Genomic DNA, 22176 nt, shown 5'->3' on the forward strand with positions numbered 1-22176 from the left:
CTGCTACTCCCAAATAAATACCAGAACTCTTTGGGGAATCTCTGATTTTTTTTTTTTTTTAGGCTGGCAATTTCCTCCAAGTCTGCTCACCTCTCAGAAGCCCCACTAGGTAACTTTCCTCTCCAGCTGCTGAGGGATCCCAGGAACTTACTCCCACTTCCCCACTCGGCGCAGGGGGTGGCTCGCTCAGAATCTCTTCCCAAATGGCTGGTGCCTCCCCTTTGCTCCTTTCCCCACCCACAGCGCCCATGGCCTCCTCCTTGCAGCCCCAGGCCTCACGCTCAAGACACCCTTGACTGAGAACGAGGCGTCACCCTCTGGCCCTGGCCCTGTTCTTGGCTGGGTGGGGGCTTCCTTTGGCTCGGAATCCACAGCCAAGCCCCAGCTCTTCTGGTTCCAGAACTGGCTTTGGCTCCAGGCCTGGGACAGCAGGTCACGCACCTCCTGGGAGCACATGGGACTGGGCCTTTCCCATGTGATGCGTGAAACCCCAGCTAGGAATGGGAACCTGTTCCGTAACATTGACGAGCCAAGGCAAGCCTAGAGAGGGAGGGCAGGGCCAGCCCGGGAGGCAGACTGGACTGTTACCATATTTGCACGCAAGTCTGGTGAGCTGCCCAGCGCCAGATCCTCAGGACCCTGACTTCTCCTGAAGGCCTTTCAAGTCAGGGTCTATGTCTTGGCCTCCTGCTCCTTTTAGGGCATAATACGCACACAGGTATGCTTGTGCACACTTGAACATGGCAGACAGGCACACGCACACAGACACACACACACATACACACGGTGCTATAATACAATACTCGTTTCCAATGGGGCTCCAAAGATTTTGCTGTCTATAGAGTCAGAGTTTGAGGACAGGTATTGAAACTGTGTTAGGAGCAAGGCTGGCCTTTTTCCCCACTGCCACTCAGAGTGCCTGAAATTCTACCATTAGGAATTCATTCCTTTTGGCCTTCAAAAGTCTCTCAGAAGCTAGGCATGGTAGTGCATACCTTTAATCCCAGTACCTGGGAGGCTGAGACAGGAGGATGACAGGTTTAAAACCATCTGTAACTTAGCAATACTCTTTTCTTTTTTCTTTTTTTTTTTTTTTTTGTAGTACTGGGAATAGAACCCAAAGGCATTTTACCTCTGAGCTACACCCCCAGCCCTGTTTTTTATTCTTTATTTTGAAACAGGGTCTCACTAAGTTGTGGAGGTCCTCACTAAGTAGCTGACGCTGACTGAGAAACCTTGATCCTCCTGTTTCAGCCTCCAAGTACTGGATCACAAGTGTGCGCCACTACACCTGGCTTAGCAATACTCTTAACAACCTAGTGAGACCCTGCTTCAAAAAAAAAAAATTAAAAAGGACTGGGGGTGTGCCTCTGAGGTAGATAACCTCTGGATTCAATTCCCAGTATCAAAAAAAAAAAAAAAAAAAAGAAAAAGTCTCTCTGAGGTCCCTTCCTCCCCATGAGGTTATAAGTTACCAGAGGGGATTGCTGTGGGCCCCAGCACCAGTGTTGGGCCTGAATCAATTTCCCATATGCTGAGGTAGGATGAGGAAAAGGCCCTGGAGAAGAGGGAGGTACAGATCCCCGCGAGGAAGAGGACCAGGCCAACAAGCTGCCCCAGACACTGTGTCGTGCCTGGGCTGCCAGACTGTGGGAGAGGTAGGCATCCACTCATTCATTCTGTAGACACGGGCTGAACGTTTACGTGTGCCTGCTCCATGGTAGTCACTGGGGATATGGTGGCTAGCGGAGCCAGAGAAGGTCCCTGCCCTTGCCGAGCAGTCGCAAGAAGCCAAGGAGACATTAACTAAAAACTCACGCTAATGAACATTTCATTGCAAGCCAAGATGCATGCATTTAAGGAAAGTTCTACACAAACATAGCACCAATGAGCCAGTCAGACCTGGGAAAGGGAAGCAGTGATGCTTGAGTTCATACCAAAGAACCAGAATTAACTAGAAAAACAGCAGAGAGGGCAATCTGAGCGTGCAAAGGCCCTAGGGTGGGAAGAAGGCACCTGATATTGCCGCGTGGATAGTCATATTCTTAACCTTCAGTAAACTTTGAACTTGAAGGAAAATGTTCCCATCTAAAAATGTGCTTCCTTTTCCCCTTCCACTTAGCCTGTACTTCATACTGAGCCGTACAGAGAAGGTGCGCTGGGCAGGAGAAAACCTTAAAAAAAACAAAACTTGCAGACAGCTGCTATGACAGTCATTTCCTGTTTGGTGTCGCTCACCACAGAGCTTCTTAGCCAAATAAATTAACACAGGAAAACATTTTGGATGTGAGTGTGGAAGAAACACAACCCCCCCCCCCAAAAAAAAAGATCTCATTTGCTTTTTAAAGAAGAGGGGCAAGTTTTCAAGAGGGGCCAAAGTGCACCAGCTGAATAGACTGGGGGTACTTGGCCCCAGTCTTGTACTTACACTGGAGGAATCCGAGGCCAGCGGGGGTCGGGGTGGGTCAGCGGGGCTGGGCTTGAGGCCTGTCTCCTGGCACTCTGTCCAGTGTTCCTCGCTCCCTCTGGTCCCATCAGACCAGAACTGCTGCTTTCTCTTACTAGACAAGGAGCCATGGGGTTGGAATGACCCTCTACAATCAGAGTAGGTGACGCTCAACTTTGCCTCATGAAGAGGAAGAAGCAGTGGCAGACACTTGTTGTATTCTTTATTTTATTTTTGCAATGACTCTAGGAGACAAGGACCACACACCTCCATTTTGCAAATGAGGAAGCCACGCTGCTAAGAGATTGTGAATCTTGCCCAAGGTCACCCACCTACTATGTGGCTGAGCTAAGATCTTAACCTAGGCTGGCATGAAGGCCCATACTTTCTCCCTCTTGCCTGTCCCCACCCAGAGGGATAGTTCCGTGGAGATGCTTCCTCAATGTCCCCACCCGACTGATTGCCAGTAGACCAACCAGCACACGTGTGGCCCCTCAGCTCAGATGTGCCTTCTCAGCCCTGGCGCAGACGTGGTGTAGCATCTCGTGATTCCCAGGGAACAGGTGTCCTTGTGTTCCTCTGCCCTGTTCCAGAGGCTGCCTGGTGACTGAATATTTAGGCTGGCACTATATCCTCTTACTCAATATATTTTGTTTAGCTGTTCCTCTCAGAAGTTAGAGCAGAGCATTCCTACTCAGAAACACACCAGTTTTGCCTGCATAATATCCTATCTTGTTCAGAAAAGCCTGCTGGCTGATATTCTCCAGGTACCAATCAGTTTCTTTCTTTCTTTCTTTCTTTCTTTTTGTGATACTGGGGGTGGAACCCAGAGGCTTTCTACCTCCGGGCTACATTCCCAGACCCATTTTGTATTTTATTTGGAAACAGGGTCTCACTAAGTTGCTGAGAGCCTCACTAAGTAGCTGAGGCTGGCTTCGAACCTCCTGTCTCAGCCTCCCAAGCGCGGGGATTACAAGCGCGCGCCACCACGCCCGGCTGTACCAATCAGTTTCTAAGGGCCATCCTCTCCACACTCAGGTCTCAGAGGAGATGGGGTGCGATAGACACCACCACCACCCCCGCCGCGCGCTCTGAGCAAGGATACCTGTCATGGTGTTTCTACAGCATGTTCCAAGAACACCAGTGTGCTCTGGATTACTCATGAGTTTCCGAGCAATAGCAAAAGAAATATTATATATATATATATATATATATATATATATATATATATATATATATATATATATAAATGTATGTATGTATGCCCTAGGTCTATTAGCTACAGAAATTTTCAAGGCCTTCAATATACCATGACAAAGATGACTAGATGTCCTCCAATACCTGATTAACTAGTGATGTTGTTTATCTATCATGTACTAAATTATAGAAAGATCAATCTCTCATAATCTTTATGGTAAGTTAAAAATTTTTAAAAACTACCATTAAAATGAGATTTTTAAAAAACAAGGTGTAGAAGCCAAATATTTCTCTATTAACACATTATTAGTAATTATCTGTTGGTTTAATTATAATTATTTTAATTATTGTTATTATCTGTATTTTACTCAACTGCATAATTCAATTTATTACACACATTTACATGTGATAAAATCTCAGTGCATGTATTTCTCTTTAAAAACATTGTAAAGTATAGTCTTTATCTTTTATTATACTGATAAAAAACTTTTATAAAAATCTTAACAGATGTCTGTTTTTGTATTAGAATACTTAATATTTTATGAATTTTAGAAACCAGTGTGACTTGAATTACTCTGCTATATTTAAGTATCAGAAGTGCAATCTAAATGATGAAGTCCTCCTTTTTTCACATTATTTGCCACACTCTTGGCTCCTTAGGTGTCACTTCCTTGATCCTAATAGAATACTATCAGAAACACGTGAAGAAAACTGACTGTAAATATAAAAATTATAACTGCTATTTGTCTGGACAAAGCTCAATGTACATTTGGACACTTATCCTTAGGCAGGACAATATTATTAACATAACTCAGTATAAAATATCAAATTTGTCAATCAAAAAAGGATGGTAGAATATGTTACTTAAGAATAAATGAAGCCAGGAGTGGTGACATACACTTGTAATCACAGTATTTGGGAGGCTGAGACAGGAGGATCACAGGTTCATGACCAGCCGCAGCTACTTAGTGAGGCTCTCCACAACTTAGTGAGACTCTGTTTCCAAATGAAGAATAAAAATAGGGATGGGGTGTAGCTCAGAGATAAACGTCCCTAGGTTCAATCCTCAGTACCACAAAAAAATATTTTTTTAAAGAATAAATGAAAATAGACTTTTCAACAAATAGAGCTATTTTATGACAACTATATGTTGACAAGCAGAAGAATAAAGTTGGATTCCTAGAAAAATTACCTCAAAGTACATCGCCAACCTACGTATAAAAGCTAAAACAATTAACCTCTTAAAAGAAAGCATATGGGTAACTCTTTGTGATCTTAGACAAAGACTTCTTAGATAAGACACCAAAAACAAAAGCAACAAAAGAAAAAATACACTGGATTTCATCAAAACTTAAGACTTTTATGTTTCAAAGGACAAAAAAAAATGAATAAAAAACTCACAAAATAGAGGGGAAGATTGCAAATTATATCTCTAAAAGAGAGCTTGGCCCAGTGTTAAAAGCCAATAAAAGATTCAAATAGACATTTCTCCAAAGAGCTATCCTAAAGGCCAATAAGTACATGAGAAGAACTCTTTAGTTATATTGTTATGGTGTGAATCTGGAATGTCCTCCAGAGTCTTGTGTTGAAATCATGGTCTCTGTCTGATGCAGCAAGGTTCAGAGGTAATATTTTTAGGCAAAGATTGGGTTATGAAGGCTCTGACTTTTGGTATCCATTGATGGCTAAATGGACTAATGGGAGATGGGACTCCATTGGAGGAAGTAGATACTGGGGGTATACCCTGAAAGGGTCTAACCCTCCAGGCCCCTTTTTCTCCCTACCTTCTCCTCTCTCCTCCTCTCTTCTCCTCTCTCCTCCTCTACTCTCTTTTCCTCTTATTCCTGTCCTCCTCCTCCTCCTCCTCCTCCTCCTCCTCCTCCTCCTCCTCTTCTTCTTCTTCTTCTTCTTCTTCTTCTTCTTCTTCTTCTTCTTCTTCTTCTTCTTCATCTCCTCCTCCTCCTCCTCCTCCTCCTCCTCCTCCTCCTCCTTCTTCTTCTTCTTCTTCTTCTTCTTCTTCTTCTTCTTCTTCTTCTCCTCTCTCTGTCTCTGTCTTTCTCTCTCTCCTCTTCTGGGCCGCCATGAGCTAAGCCACCTTCCTCTGCCATATCTTTCTGCCATGATGCTTCTGCCTCATTTCAGAACCAGAGCAATGGAGCCAACCAGCCATGGACTGAGACCTCTGAATCACGAGCCAAAATAAACTTTTCTCTTCTAGGTTGTTCTTGCTAGGTATTTTGGTCACAACAGCTGACCTAAGCTGAGTAACACATATGGTGAGTAACAAAACTAGAATGAGATACCACTCCACACTCAGTAGACAGCTATGTTCAAAAAGAGAGACAATTACAAGTGTTGATGAGGATGTGGGGAAGTTGGGACTTAATACAATCCTGGTGGAAATGTCAAAGGGTACAACTGCCTTGAAAAAGTTTGTTAACTTCTCAAAAAGTTAAACATAGAGTTAACATATGACCCAGAAACTCCATTCCTAGTTATACGCTCAAGAGAAATGAAAACTTGCACACATATGTTTGCCCATGGATATTCATAACAGTAGACTTCATTAGCCAAAAAGTGGAAACAACTCAAATGTCTGTTAACCAATGAATGTATGAACAAAATGTGGTATACCCATACAGTGAAAATTATTCAGCCACTGAAAGGGATGAAGTACTGATTCATGCTACAATATGGATAAACCTTAAAAATACTTTAAGCCAGGAGATAGTGGTGCACGTTTGTAATCCCAATACTTGTGAGGCTAAGACAGAAGGATCACAGGTTTGAGGACAACCTCAGCAAGTAGTGAGACCCTGTTTCAAAATGGAGATAAAACAGGGCTGGGTCTGTAACTCAGAGATAGAATGCCCGAGTTCAATCCCCAGTACCAAGAAAAAAATAATAACCTTGAAAATATGTTAAGTAGAAGTCAGACACAAAACACCACATATTGTATGATTCCATTTATATGAAATATCCAGAATAGACAAATCCATACAGACAGAGAATTAAATAGTAGCGATGTTTGCGATATTTTTGAATATACTAAAAGCCACTAAATTTTTATGGTATGTGAATTACATCTCAATTAAAAAAAATATTTGCATTCAACCAAAAGCTTTCCCAGAAGCTTGTGGAAAAGAGAAAACTAAAAACAAAATTTATTTTCCCAATGCCCTAAAATCAGATCACATCTAATAGTTAGCTTTGGAAATACAAATATACAATTATAAGTACAATTATCTGTTGCTTAATAAAAGGAAAATGTTCTGAGAAATGCAGTTAGGCGATTTTGTCGTTGTACAAACATCATAGAGTCATCCACACAGACTTGGACGGCCTAGGTCGGTCATTCAGTGAAATCTAGGTGCTATCAAGAGACACAATAAACACAAGATGTTTGAGGCTGCTGCCCGCATCACACAGCATACTGGTTTACAGTAAACTGTTTACAAGTAGGAGTACACTCTAAAACAACGATAAAATGCATAGGGCCGCAAAGGTATGAACCAGTAAAAGTTGTTTATTGTTGTCCTCAAGGATCATATACTGTGCATAACTTTTTTATGACTGGCAGCACAGGTTTGTTTACACTAGCATCTCCACAAACAACAGACATGCTCCCCTATGACATTACGATGGCTGTGACTTCACGAAGTGGTGTAATCTCCCCCCAACATCTGCCTCGAAGTCTTATGGGACCACCATCGAATATACAAAGTTTGTTATCCACAGAAACACAGAAAGATCATTATGCAGCACTTGAGTGTAGTTACGGCTTAGATGTTTAGCGTTTTGGGGTGTTTTTTTTTTTCGGCAGTACTGGGGATTGAACACAGGGACATTCTAACTTTGAGCTGCACTTCCAGCCCTATTTTTTTTATTATTTATTTTGAAACAGGGTCTCGCTAAGTCGCCGAAGGCCTCACTAAGTAGCTGCGGCTGGCCGTGAACCTGAAATCCTCCTGTCTCAGCCTCTTAAGTACTGGGATTACAAGCGTGCACCACCACGCCTGGCTAGAGGTTTAGAGTTTTTAACTGACTTTATCCTGATTGTGAAAGCAAAGCCTGGTTATTTCAGAGAAGATTCTAAGATTAAAAGGCATAAGTTAAAAAAAATGATAAACTTTCCTGTTCTTATGCCTCTCCTCAGCCCTCCAAAGATAAATGGAGCTACATGTCATCAGTTTCTATCTGCAGAGACCCCCTACAGAGGCCCTAAATTTGGCCCCTCTGAAGCTGCCTGGACATCAATGGCATCAAGCCAGCGCCAATGACTCTTCCTTAGCGCACAGATCTAAAAGCGCCATCCATTTTAAGTCCTCCAGCTGCCCCAACTTTCCCTCCTATTAAGGGCTAGATTTGGAGGACAACTGCTATTTCCCTGAATTCAAAGACACAGTCCAGGATGGTAGAGATAGAAAAGGAACCTAACTTCCATCAAAGCCACAAGCCTCAAATTAGTTTCCCAGTCCCATTTGACAGCATGGCCCTCTAATGCAGTGCACAAGCTCAGAGGAAAACTTTGTGAATATGTCACACTCTAGTCTAGTTCAGTCCCCAGCACCCAGCACCCAGAGGGCTTGGTGTTCCCTCTGGAGCCTTAGTGAATGCAAATACATGGAGAGAGACAAAGAAAAAAAACTTACAAAATACAGATTCCAGTTCAAATTTTATTTGTATACAAAAATATATTATAATAGGGAGAGCATATTGCTATTTCCAACTATATATAATTAATTACAAATATTTTCATAAAAGCACTTTAAATTACAGGAAAGCTATGCTTTAAAAGAAAAATACAATGTGAGCAGAGATTATCTGCTCTAATACACTGCAGGCAGGTAAACAAAGTCAGTTTCACTAAACTGCCCAGAGATGAGCCCAAAGGCTAATTTTAAGGTGTGCCTGAGAATGGCCTGGTTGTAGGTGACTGGTCATCTCTGTCCCCTCTGGCAGCAGATTCTAGTAGCTGATTTTGCTAGGTCCTCCGAGCTTTCTGAAGCTTCTCTCTTTTAATAGAAGAACACCAAAACCCCTTGTTTCACATACCTGTAAACAGGAGATAGGAAGGTTAGCCACTCACAGAGAATCTCAATTCCTGTGCTCAGCCACATCGCATGGTTTCAGCTGTGCACCCAAACACCACTTAATGGCAGGCTTCCCACGTAATGTGTCTGATTAACTGGGATGACTGAGCATCCCACTGTAATTTCCATGAAGCAGACAGGCTTGTTACATAGGTCTAATACAAATTGGGTTGCAATTAGAATAACCTCTGTCAAAACAGGCCTAGGTCTTCTGTTGTGGGATGGCACAGCAAGTAAGAAGAAGGGCAATAAAATCATCAAGTAAATAGACATGGTATGAAGACTCTTTATCTGATATTTGATCTTTCTGAAAGAGTGTTAAAACAGAGGTTTTGTTTTGTTTTGTTTGTGGGGCTGGGGCTGGAACCCAGGGGCATTCGACCTCCAAGCTATACCCCCTACCCTATTTTTTTTTTTTTTGGAACCAGGTCTCACTGAGTTGCAGAGGACCTCACTAAGTAGCTGAGGCTGTCCGCGAACCGCGATCCTCTGGTCTCAGCCTCCCAAATGCTGGGATTACAAGCGTGCACCACCACGCCCGGCTAAAACAGAGTTATTTTTAAATGGCCATTTTGGGTCTGATTTTTTCGGAGTGTACTTGGCTATTTAGCAGAGTAAACTCTTTATATAGCATAAAATAGTTCTTATAGAAAATGAGCTCTTTGGGCCAAGCATGGTGGTACACACTTGTAACCTCAGTACTTGAGGGGCGGAGACAGAAATAATTGCAGGATCGAGGGCAGCCCCAGCAACTTAGCACTTAGTGGGACCTTGTTTCAAAATTAGAAAATAAAATAGGGCTGAAGGTGTAGCTCAAAGGTAGAATGCCCCTAGGTTCAATCCCCAGTAAAACACATACACACACACATACACAAATGCACACACACACACACACACACACACACACACACACACACACACACAAGAAAAGAAAAAGGAAATTAAATCTTTCACTAAAAAATTAAGGAACGAGGACAAACTTCCATCCTGGAGACTTGAATTGATCCTCCTGACTCTCGCCCTTTTGAAGTAAGGTATGTGGATAGGTTGTAAGGGTCCTTTCCTCTTCTAGACACCCCCCCCCACTGCAGTTATGATGTAACATCTTCAGTTTCCAACACTTTAGATCACATGAATTGGGTTACATTTAGTGTAATTCCCAAATAGGAAACAATAATTATATCCCTAATTCAGGTCATTTGGTTATTAGTATGTATCGCCTCAATAATTCTCTCTTTAGCACCTAACTTTTAGAAGGCAGAGGCACCAAGCCCCTGGGTCAAACCTGGGAAAATGACCCTGTGCCCTGAGACAGAAGCCTTTGGATTGCTGGGGTAATGCTTGGTGGGGTCAACAGCTCATTTCTTCTCTAAGAAACCTGGCAAGCCACCTCGATGGGAAAGCTCCCATCTTGTTCACTCTCCATTTCCCAAACAAAATACCATTGTTTGCTGGTGACCTGTCCCCACAGTTTAGAGAGGAATTTGGTTTACTTTAATGCAGGCTTATCCTCAGAATTTCTTACCAAGCCACTAGGGTCCTATTTCCAAAACTAAAGAAGCCTTCTGATGTAACTTCCAGCCCCCAGGCAAGCTGGTAAGCATTACAGCACTTTATCAGAGGTGGGGCCATTTTCCTTTTGATATTTTTAATATGAGGCAGGTACTCACTTGCTAATGTTCTGTCAAGATCAGCAATAAAGTCTTCTAGCTCTTTTGTGTCTCCTAATTTGGCTGCAAAACAGGAGAAAGAGTTCAGTTTCCATACCAAAGACAGCTGATGGTGCTGTGTGGAGCTCTCCAGGATTATGGAATGGGATTCCTATTTTACATCTATCTGTCTTCTGAGATCCATTCAAGCATGACTTGAACCAGCCCTGGGTGTCTGCTATGGGGGTTTCTTACAGTAAACTCAGAAGCTGGTCCTAAAGACTAGCCTCAATCGTTCTTAGTTCATTTCATCCCTCTCCCACCACCCCACCCCACCCCACCTCCTCCCAAGCTGGAGAAAGAATCTAAATTTGGGGAAAAGTGAGGAGAAATAAAACGTTTAATTTTTTTTTTTTTTTTTTTTTTTTTTTTGCAGTACTGGGGATGGAACACGGGCATTCTACCTCCAAGCTATACCCCCAGCCCTATTTTTTATTATTTTTTATTTTGAAACACGGTCTCACTGAGTTGCAAAGGGCCTAAGTAGCTGAGGCTGGCCTCGAACTGGGATCCTCCTGTTCCAGCTTCCCAAATGCTGGGATTACAAGCATGTGCCACCACGCCCGGCTAAATGTTTGATTTTTAGATTGCGTAAAATATGAGTGATCTGTCAAAAATATTCATTAAACATGGCGCTGTGCAGAATGGATCCCCAGGTTCTGCAATTCCTTCTGCTCTCGTCTTCTGAAGCCTTTTTGCTTACACCCATGGCAATGCTGTGGCCCTCAGAGATGTTCCAGCATGAAATAAATGAAAAACTGCTACTACTGTTCCCCATCAGTGGTAGAGAGAAGGCAACAGGAGTCTGCTGGGTCCCGGGCAGCCCTACTCTAAGTGTCAGCACAAGGTACTGAGTCCTTATCTAGGATTCTTTTCTCTCTCTCTGGCCTGAGATGTATAATTTTTCTGTATATTTTACTTTTCCTGTGGTTTATCACTCACGCCTTCCCTGAAATGCATTACTGGATATTTTTACGATTCACTCCATACTAGCTACAAATGCCTCATTGTTCCTCGCTTTTCAAGTCAAAGTGCCACTAGGGGCTCTTTTTCCCTCTTTAATTCCTACCTCTAGAGGATCAGGTAGCAAATCTGGGCACTACTGAAGCTATTTTCTAGACTGCCTGGTCTCTGAGTTCCACAGATCTATTACAGTCTGAATAATGGCCGAGTCTCCAGTGGCTCCTAACATTGCGGTATTGAGAAGAGAATTTAAAAATACCTCTTTCAAAAAAGAGAGAAGTCCTGTCTTAATGCCAGATTGAGAAAATGATGAAATCTTCATATTTCTTTTTAAATATGTCCCATTTTTAGTGCATTCTGCAACTATGTTCAGCAAGTATAACTTTCCTTGGGGGTGGGAAAGGGGGGAGAAGAAAACTTCTTTTGTTTTCAAAAGGGCACCGGTCCAATATAACAGAACATTCAGCTCTCTTGCTGGAGACACTTTGCCAATTCCAAAAAATAAGAAACTGTTCACGCATCCTTAAAAACTTCTTAGCTCTATTAATAGCATGGTAGACAGGCTGGGGCTGCTATTTTGAATCATATTAGAGCATTCTTTGTCTCATAATGATAATACCACTTAATTGCTAAATTTGCCATGTGAAAGCACTGGTTAAATAGTTAATGCAGTCGAAAGAATCCACCTTTCTGCAAAACCAAACTGCCGAGTTTTCAACTTGAAAACCAGCTAGTCTGGGAAGAGACTTGTGAGAAGCACTCTCATTTGGTACAGTCTTAATTCACACCGCATGAGAGAGAACAGCCTAGATTCCACAAGCAGTCCTTCTCCCTGTGGACGCAGGTTTCCTACTCCAAATGACGCGATTCTGTCCTCACACGGGTCAAAATCCAGGGGAACCATAAATTCTAATTCACTCTGCTGTGCTAAGGGATTAATGTTATCTGTTTGCTTTGCATGTTTGAAAACGACTGGCTGGGGAGAAGGAAAAGAGAGAAGGGGTTGCGAAGGGGAAGGGAATAAGAAAGCAGGACATCCCACGCCCCACCTCATGAGCTTACGTTTCCGAGGACTGACGGAGGGAGAGAGCAGAGCTGGCGTAGAATCCGTGGGAGAATTCAGTTTCTCATCGCTGAAGCTGAAGCTGCTCCTATAAAGCGAATCTGCACCTTTCAGGAAGGAAACATATTCATTTGAAATAGCGCTCACTAAATGGTAGGCTCATCAATCTGTAAAGACTACTACCTGTTTATCTCAAAGAGGAAAGATTGCAAAGCCACAGTAAAGAAAACAAGTGGACTTCTAGACTTCAGGCTTATGCCCCAAAGCATCTGTAAACGGGATCCTGTCTACAGTTAACCACACCAGAGGCCCTTGCTTCCTTAAAAACAGTGTCATGGGATCTCTGCAACCAAACTTCTGCCAGCACACAGGCGCCTACTGACCAGGTATCAGGCACAGCAAGCCAGTGCTTGGCTGATGGAGGTGGGGGAGGGTTGGGATGTTAGAAATATGGAATCATCTTCCATGAAAAATGCCCCTCTGCCCTGGAACCCCCTAAACTACATACTCACAGTTGGACCCTATGCCTTCATAATCAGTCCTCCCTCTCTGTTCATGAGAGAGCGTTTAGCATGGATTTTGCCAAGATCCTGCACTCGGGACAAGCTAGAATCAACAATAAGATTTCTGCTCCCGGTGGCCCATCTGTTACAGATGCAAGGGCTTTCATGGCTCCTTCTATTCCCATATCCCCCAAGTCCAGAGCAAGACAAGGTCCCAGAAGCAGGGCAAGGCTGTAGAAGTGCAGCTCAGTTGCCAAGTACTCAAGTGCCCTTGAGCGAGACAGTATCTCTGGGCCTCAGTTTACCACTCACTAAACTAGAAAGGTGAGCTAACCCTTAAAGTCCCTCCTGGCTCTGAAGAATGTTTCTCTGAGTCCTGCGGAGGAGCAGGAGGAAACCAGCCCACAGCCAGCCCAGCTGCAGGTGGCGGCAGAGAAAGAGCGGCCACGTCAAAGGGCTGGAAGGCAGAGCAGGCAGGAAGCAGGATGTGGCCACCGAGGTCGCAATGGAACAGCTTTCGGGTTAAAGCAGAACACGAAGCCAGCCAAGGTGTAGCAGAGATAAGCTCTGGAAGGAAAGCCTTCTCAGGTAAGCAAGGGCTGCTGAAAAACAAGGGACTGGCCACTCAGCTCCTCCCCAAAGCCAAGTCCCTGCGACCCAGGAGGAGGCAAAAACATCTTGTGTTGGTTCCCTTCACTAAAAACAAACTTGCCTAACTTACCAAAGATTTGCCCAGTATGAAAAGAATCATGTTTCAGAAAGAGGTTTCTGGTCCTGAGAGAGTTCGGATTCATCCCTATCAGGCCTCTACACCTTCCCAGGCACCCTGCTCTTCCTGCCTTCCCCCCGCCAGGCACCCCAGCTGCCATCTTGCCCCCCTCTTCCTGGTCTACATACCTTCTAGTCCACTTTCCAAATATGCCCAGAAGATCCTTGTGACCAACCCTCACGTCAGGAGGTGTGACCCAGACTCCCTAACTAGGGACCACAATAGTTTTTCAGGGCTTTGGTGATAAACATATTCTGAGATCCAAAACCCCCAACCCTGTACCTACATTTTCCCCCAAATATACTCCTCAGAATGCTAGTCCTTTGAAAAGAAGTGCTGAGTGATCAACTGAGTTTTAGAAACGCCTAACATCTTCCGTCATTCCCACTTTCTTTGTTCCTGAGACAACTCTTGATAAACAAACCAGTCTGGTCCTATTTCTCAAGTGCACTTAACAATGGGACACTTTTCCATGGCCCCCTTGCTCCTCTTCTCTGGCCACTGATACATACTCTCCAAATTTGTCTGGGGAAGCCCTCTGCATGGGTTGTCAGCAGAGCCTCAGGTAGAGGAGTCCCCTGCACAGGAAGTCGCCACAAATGTAGCCTGAGAAACTTATGGGGAGACGAGATAAGAAAGAAAACCACAGAGTGCCAGAGAGACAGGCCACCAAGCAGAGGTGGGCATACAAGGCCCTGGGCACATTAGCCTTGGCTCTGAAAAACATCAAGAGCATTACCCCGTCCCTTGTCCAGCGTTCCAGCTCCAAGCATCCCTGGCTCCAAGTACCCAGGGCCACCCCTCTGGTCGCTATCTCCCAACACAGCTGGCGCCTGGAAGCCAGCTTCAACAGCACATCTCATTCCACCCCACCTCACATGCAACACAGGCCCTTCCCCTGACTGTCAGCCCCAGCCCTCCAGCGAGTTATATCCACATATACTCATGTTTGGAGATAGGGGGAAGACACCTGAATCTGTTTGCCTTCCTGACAAGTAGACCAAACCGTAATAAGCTTCTGAGGAAGGAACAGTCTTGACATGAAAAAAGCCATTGTGGGGTAGAAAAAAAACAGCATCCAGTGAAGATTCAGGAAAAGCTCAGGCAACTCAGGTGCTTGGGGCGGCTCCTGAGAAGGAGCCATAGTCTTAGAGGACGGCCCAGTCCACTTCCGGTCCTTTACAGCCTGGTCCAGATGCTAAAGGCCTTGATCCAAGTCCTTTTCTCAGACACACATAATATACACACAGCCTGACTTCTACTTGACCGATAAATTCAGTGGCAAGCCAAACTATACCGGTGGTCACAAGTTGCCTCTTTTGTTACTGAACTCATGCCAACTGCCGCACGAGGGAGAAAAAGAGAAAAAACACTAGTTGCAGTATCTCTATATAAACATACACACAGTGGCACGTCAGCACAGCATCTGCTCACTTTCCCTTTCCCTACTCTTAACACACACACACACACACACACACACACACACACACAAGCTCACACCTCAGCAGCTTTTCATCACACCACGATTCCGTGTTCTTGACACCATCTGGGCTAAATTCTCTGGACTTCTCTTACCCTCTCCCCAGTAAAATTTCTTTCTGCGGACTTTTATGAAGAACAGTAGACCGACTTGCACAGCTGGTATTGTGGCACATTAAAAGGTAAGCAAGGCCTGGATTCCTGTTCCCGGGAGCTCTACTCCTTGTAAAATAGCAGCCTGCGAGTCGGATAAAATGACCGCAATGTGTGAGGGTGTGATAGCGTAGCCATGTGCTAGTGCCCCACCCGGGGAGCAGGCGCTGCTGTTAACAGGGGCTTGTGAGGGCTCGGGAACCTCAGCAGGTGGCAAGGCTGGATATCTCGGGGCCACATGACATCCACTTCAATCAGCTCTAAAGCCTATCTCAAAGCATTTCAGTCCTCACTGGGAACACTTCTGCCAGGTCCGTTTTGTGCACTGGGTCCCTCACATTCTGGAACTGTGTTTCTAACACAACATCAAAAGAAATAAGACTATATTAAACACACGACCATCTAACTTTAAGTGTGCCAACGGGCTTGAGTAACTCCACGGCAAAAAGAGGCTTGTTCAAAGGTAGATATGTTTTTGTAGCTGGGGGAGGGAGTGGGAGAAAGGTAATTTAGGGTTAGTACTGACATGTGCTACTCCAGAGGAAAGTAAAACCACAGACAGTAAACCTTGCCCAGAGCTCCTGTAAATATAGAACAATCCCACACGTTTACAGCAAGCAAACTATAGTAATTAACTGAGAAAAAGCAAGCCTTGGATCTGTTTCCCTGTTCCCACAAGAAATGGCTGGGATGGGGGTGAGGAGAGGATTCTTCTCTTCAAAATCTAAATTTTGACAGCCTCACTAGAGTGGGACACAGTAACACCCATTCTCAGTTTCTGCACCTTGGCTCCAGCTCCCCTTCTGGAACTGCTGTCCTAAATACTTTTGAGGCATCGGAGTTAAACCTGTCACTAACCCCAAATTCCCAGCACAGTGCCAGGGCATTCTGACAGCTCCTAGCCAGCCTCAGCCTCCCATGGGTAGTAAGTGCAGGGTCTATATCAGTGGCTCCTAAATCCATGTCAACCACCGATATGCTACCGGTCATTCCCGTCCCCTCTCCCTGGGCCAGACCAGAATAGCCTAGGCAAAGGTAGGCAGATGTAGTAAGTTTTGCTCATGCTAAAGAAGCCAGTTCCTCATTTCCCAAAATGATCTACAATATCAGAATATCCCCAGCATACACAGTTGACCACCGACCTTTCCTCTTAAGTAGCAAAACATTCACCCTCCAAGGAAAAACATCTGTGAGACCCCAAAACATCAAAGACATAAGTTCATGCTACCTTTTAAAGTTTAAGCTAATACTATAAACTTCTTCTGAAGTCAACCAGTAGAATCATAAGTTAACACACTGTTTAAAATGCGAATTATAATGAGGGAAAATTTCATTAAACATAAGCCGAGAAATCAGGCTGTACTTTCATAGTTTTAAAAATACTGTGGCCGGGGGTGGGGGTGGGGTGGGGGGGCAGGCATGGTGGCTCACATCTGTGTAATCCTAGTACTTGGGAGACTAAGACAGGAGGATCTCAGGCTCAAGGCCAACCTCAGCAACTTAGTGAAAACTTGTTTCAAAATAAAAAATAAAAATAGGAGTGAGGATGTAGCTTAGAGGCACATTGTCTCTGGGGTCAACCTTCAGTACTAAAGATTAAATAAATAAATAAATAAATAAAGCCAGCCGTGCTGGCACATGCTTGTAATCCCAGCATTCGGGAGGCTGAAACAGGAGGATCACGGTTCGTAGACAGCCTCAGCTACTTAGTGAGGCCCTCCGCAACTCAGTGAGACCCTGTTTCAAAATAAAGAATAAAAAATTGGGCAGGGGGTGTAGCTCATAGGTCGAATGCCTCTGGGTTCCATCCCCACACCCGCAAAAAATAACGAAATAAATAAATAAATAAAGTGCCTGATGTTACATGTTGGAATGCAAATCTACATAAAGGGAATAACTCTATTTGAATCAATTATCTTTTGGGGTTTTTTGTTGTTGTTGTTGTTGTTTTTTGTTGTTGTTTTTCAGTACTGGGGATGGAACCCAGGGACATTCTACCTCTGCGCTACATACACCCCAGCCCTATTTTTTATTCTTTACTTTGAAACAGAGTCTCACTGAATTGCAAAGGGCTTCACTAAGTAGCTGAGGCTGTCCTTGAACTATGATTCTCCAGTCTCAGCCTCCCAAATGCTGGGATTACTAGCCTGCACCACCACTCCCTGCTTTCAATTACCATTTGAATCCCATCCCTAAGGTGAAGTTAATCTGCAATTATTATTTTGGTCCTTTTCAAGTCTTACAGGGTCCATTCTTCTCTCCTAAGTAACCTGCTTCTTTGGGTGGAAGAAGGAATGCCTATTTTTCTCCTTTGGATGAAAGCAACATAAACTTATTTTTTAATGAGAAAAAGAAGTGCTCTTCAAACAACAGGAATGCTGTTTTGATCTACTTTATACTTTTGTTGCACCTTTAGAGAGGTAGAGCTGTAAAGGTAGAGAGAAAACCAAGGTAATACTGGTTTACCACTGCAGGCAGAGCATTTGCATGCAAGACACAGGCTTCAACAAACTCATCTAGGTGATATAGTCTGGTCTATGCCAGGCTATATCTCGAAGTTTTATTAAAGCAATAAACAGGAAAAATATTTTCTTCCTTATTACAAAATTATGGATGTTTCTAATAACACTGTTAAATAGCCTCCTTTCAAGTGTGTGTGTGTGTGTGTGTGTGTGTGTGTGTGTGTGTGTGTGTGTTACTGGGGATGGAACCCTTCTACCTCTGAGCTACACTCCCAGACCTATTTTATATTTTTATTTGGAAACAATGTCTCTTAAGCCAGCAAGGCTGGCTTTGGAACCTGAGGGATCCTCCTGTCTCTGCCTCCCAAGCCCGGTTATTACGTGCACCACCACACCCGGCTCTCCTTTCAATTTTACAGCTAGAAAAACTGAGACTCAGTCATTATCCAATGCATTGGCAAGACTCAGCCTGGGCTTCACTAACCTGACAGGTGGCCACTGTCTTAAAGAGACACCTTCAAAAACAACCACCATTAAAAAAAAAAAAATTGATAGACAGATGCATGATCCAGGATGAATGGGACCTCAGTGTATCACTGAGAACCCGGGTATCATCCTAGCCAAACGTCATGGTGACAGAGTCAGGCCATAGGGAGACATTCTATATAATTCTACTCTTTTACCAGAAAAGTGGAAATAACAGTACCTAACTTATAGGATGGTGGTAGAGATCCCCAAAGAGAAGACGTTTAAAGAACAGCAAAGAGATCGCTAATAGTGAGAGCTAATAAATACCAGAATACTCACAGTAAGGACTTGGTAAAAATGAGCCTCTGTTACTATCGTTATTCTGGTCATTCCCCTTCTGGAAAGCTAAATGTCAATAGACTCCCCCTCTCCCACAGAAGAGCATCACACGGACAAATGAGAAGGACCAATGTCAATGCTCAGTTCTTGGCAGTAATTAAGACGCACATATTATGCTTCCTTAAGAAATGACTATCTCGATGCACACAGCTCCTGCCAAGACTATTTCTAACTAGCCTTGTGGGAAACAGACTACACATTTATAGTGAGGATGAATGTCATCCCGGCCTTCTTTGGACCCTTCCCACTACTTCTCCAACCACCAAACTAGGGGTTAGCTTAACAGCTGACAACAAAAGCAGGAAGCAAAATACAGCCTAAGAAAGAACTACAAGTTCTATCCCGAACATCTCCCCAAACTGTTAAGAATGTGTTGCTGAGCCGGGCGTGGTGGCGCATACTCGCAATCCCAGTACTTGGGAGGCTGGTATTTAGTGAGACCCCGTTTCCAAACAAAATATAAAATAGGTCTGGGAGTATAGCCTGAAGGTATAAGGCCCCTGGGTTCCATCCCCAGTACCACAAAAAAAAAATAAAATTTAATTTAAATAAAAAAGAATGTGTTGCTAGTGCATTGTCTCTGAGACCCCTAAAAAACACATCCCAGATCTGAAATCCCACCCAGCGGAACTTGCAGTCTGCTATGAATGGGCCCACTCCGGCCATGTTGCAGCAGAGCCAGGCTGTGGCTTAGAAAGGAGCTGCTCTTCCCCACAAAGCAGGAGTGAGTGAAAGGCTGCCCCGGCTTTCTTTTCCTTGGAGGGGAGAATTTGTATTCAATTAACAACTTGCTCCATGACCCATAAAAGGAGACATGTTTGAGTTTGGCCATCGGGGTTGAGACGAGTTTTCAAATTTTTAAGATTTCCCTTTGACACTGAGAACAAGCAGCTGGGTCACTATCAATAAAATCCAAAAATTCTCAATGGGAAATTAGCAGCACACTCTCTTCCATCCCCTTTCTCCTGGAAAGCTATGGCTTGCTCTGATCAGAGGGACACCAAATCAACTGCACCTCCACTCTGGCTGTCCTTGAACTTGGCAGTGCCAGGGATTCTTTCAAAACTACATACAGTGGAGCAACAAGTCTTCGCGGCCAGAAGAAAGTACAAGAAGTTATTTCAAAAATCCCAAGAACAGCAGCTTATGAAATCTTTTCCTGGTTTCACAAATGTTTCAGTACCATGCCCTCCCCTGTGCCCAGCATCCCCGTGACACTTGATCCACAGACTCTCAAAACTTAGAGCTCACAGGGGGGAGAAGTGGAAGAGAAGGGGGTGGGGCTGGAAAGGCCTCTGCGCCTCAGGACCAGGTCCCCGGGTCCGCAGGGCTGGTGACACACCTGCCCCCCCCCCCCCCCCGCAGGAGACCGGAGGGCCCCAAGGACTTACTGTCCTTGCCCCGGAGGCATCCTGTGTAATTCTACTCTTGTATCAGAAAAATAGAAACAACAGCACCTAACTCATAGGATGGTAGTAGAGACCCCCAAAGAGAAGACACCCAAAGAACCTGGAGAGGGGGGTGGGAAGAAAGGGGGCTCCTTTGGCTCCCCAGGCCGCGCAAAGGGCGCGGGCCCCTGCTCCTGCCCCCCGCCCCACCCCCGGCCCGGGCCGCACTCACTCTCCGAGTCGCTGAAGCCGCTGCTGTCGCTGACGCTGGCGCTGCTGCGGCGCTTCATGCGCTCCAGGTGCTCCTCGTAGTGGAAGTGGCGCTGGTGGAAGGGGGACGCGAAGTCGGCCAGCACCGCGTCAAATTCGCACAGCGCGGCGGCCAGGTCGGCGGCGGCCGCGGGGTCCAGGCCGGGGGCTGGGGCGGGAGGCGGCTCAGGGCTGGGGCTCGCGGTGCCCTAGGATGCGGGGGCCGCCGGCCACGCGCCGCCCCCGCCCCAGCCCCCTCCACGGCTCCAGCCCAGGTCACCTCGCTGACCCGCAGCCGCGCTCTCCAGCCCCCGGCCGGCGGCACCACTGAGTCAGGGCGCGGCGGCCGGGGGATGGGAGGACGGGGAGGCCAGGGGGTCGCGCCGCCCTCTACTGTGCCTCCCCCATCAGGGCTTTCCTCCTTTTTTTTTTTTTCCTTTTCATACTGTAATTGAACTCAGGAGCATCCTACCTCCTAGCTGCACCCCCAGCCACCCTTAGCCCCTTTTTAAAAAAATTTATTTTGTTTGGAAACAAGGTCCCACTAGGTTGCCGAAAGTCTCGCTAAATTGCTAGTGCTGGTCTCAAACCTGCGACCCTCCTGTCTCAGCCTCCCACGCGCTGACAGGGGCCCCCACTCCCGGGCGGGGACTCGGGAGTGGGGGGGGTGGGGGGTCCCAGGCTCCGCGCTCACCTGTCGCGGCGGCGGCCGCGGGGCTGCGCTGCACGGCGGGCGGCTTCATGGGGGCGGCTGGCTCGGCCCGCGGAGTCCTGCGAGGTGCCGGGGGCTGGGGGGGCCCGGGCTGCCGCGATGCTGCCGAGATCCTCCCTCCCGCGCGCCCGGCGCTGCCTGTGCCCTGCGCTCCCTGCGCAGTGCTCCCGCTCGAGGCTCGCAGCGCAGTGCTCCCGCCCGGCCCGCGCCGCTCTCCCGCTCCCGCCTCCCCCCGGTCTTATAGCCGCGGGCGGGGGCGGGCCGGGGCGGGGCCGCGGGTCTGCCCCCGCCGACCTCGGGGACGCCCCGTCCCCAGGCGCCGCCCCCGCCACGCGCCCGCCCGGGAACCGCAATGACGAGCCGTCGCCGGATCCCGGGTTACGGCTTCAAATATTTACCCGTCGCTCCCCCCCCCCGCACCCTGACAACCCGCCCCAAGAAGTGTCCGCGGCGTCCCCAGCCCGAAGAGCGAACTTTAACTTCAGCCGGGCGCCGCCGTTTCCCGCCCGAGCCTCAGTTTCCCCGTGGGTGAAATGGACGCGGGAGTGAGTGCAGTGCCTCCCCCGCTCGCTGCAAGGAGTAAAGCGACCCGCGGCCCTGGGCGGCTCGGGGGGGGGCGTTGGAAGCGCCCGCTCCACTTCTCGGAGCACTTCCAAGACGTGGGCAGACAGGACGGACAGGGTTGAGGGGCAGAGGTCCGAGGAGCCCTTACTTGCTGTGACCCCAGACAGCCGGGCCTGGCTTGCAGCCGGGCTTGTTCCCTCAGCGCCCGCCTTGCAGCGGGGCTGGGAACCCGTGAGGTTCAGAAGGACTCCTGTCTGTCCAGGCGATCGCCCTACACTGCGAGCCGGCCAGTTACAGTAGCCACTTGCCCCACACAGCTATTTATTTAAACGTAAATTTAAAAGTAAAGCAAGGGTCTGGGGCTGTAGCTCCGTGGCAGAGCGCTTGACTAGCAGGACCCCCGATGCCAGGCTCTGTGTTCAATTTCCAGCACAGCAGAAATAAATACTATTAAAATGGACTGAAATGAAGATCTCAGTCCCTCAGTTGCACTAGACCCATTTCAAGCACTCAATAGTTATCATTGCAGAAAGTTCTATGGGGCAGCGCCTGGAGGGTC

General features: G+C 46.3%; 1 protein-coding gene across 1 annotated transcript; it reads right to left on the reverse strand.

Annotated features, from left to right (window-relative positions):
* Positions 1–1996: 1996 nt before the first annotated feature.
* On the reverse strand, positions 1997–21228 carry RGCC (regulator of cell cycle; the record flags this gene model as incomplete). The annotated part of the gene is made up of 6 exons (XM_080689465.1): positions 21036–21228; positions 20325–20510; positions 12471–12578; positions 10349–10469; positions 2429–2594; positions 1997–2158 (listed from the first exon to the last, which is right to left on the reverse strand). Exons 1-6 carry the CDS (start codon positions 21082–21084, stop codon positions 1997–1999), a joined length of 792 nt encoding a protein of 263 aa, XP_080545591.1. The 5' UTR covers positions 21085–21228.
* Positions 21229–22176: the final 948 nt, after the last annotated feature.

Source organism: Muscardinus avellanarius, assembly GCF_963383645.1.
Source record: "Muscardinus avellanarius genome assembly, chromosome: 2".
Taxonomy (NCBI): Eukaryota; Metazoa; Chordata; class Mammalia; order Rodentia; family Gliridae; genus Muscardinus; species Muscardinus avellanarius.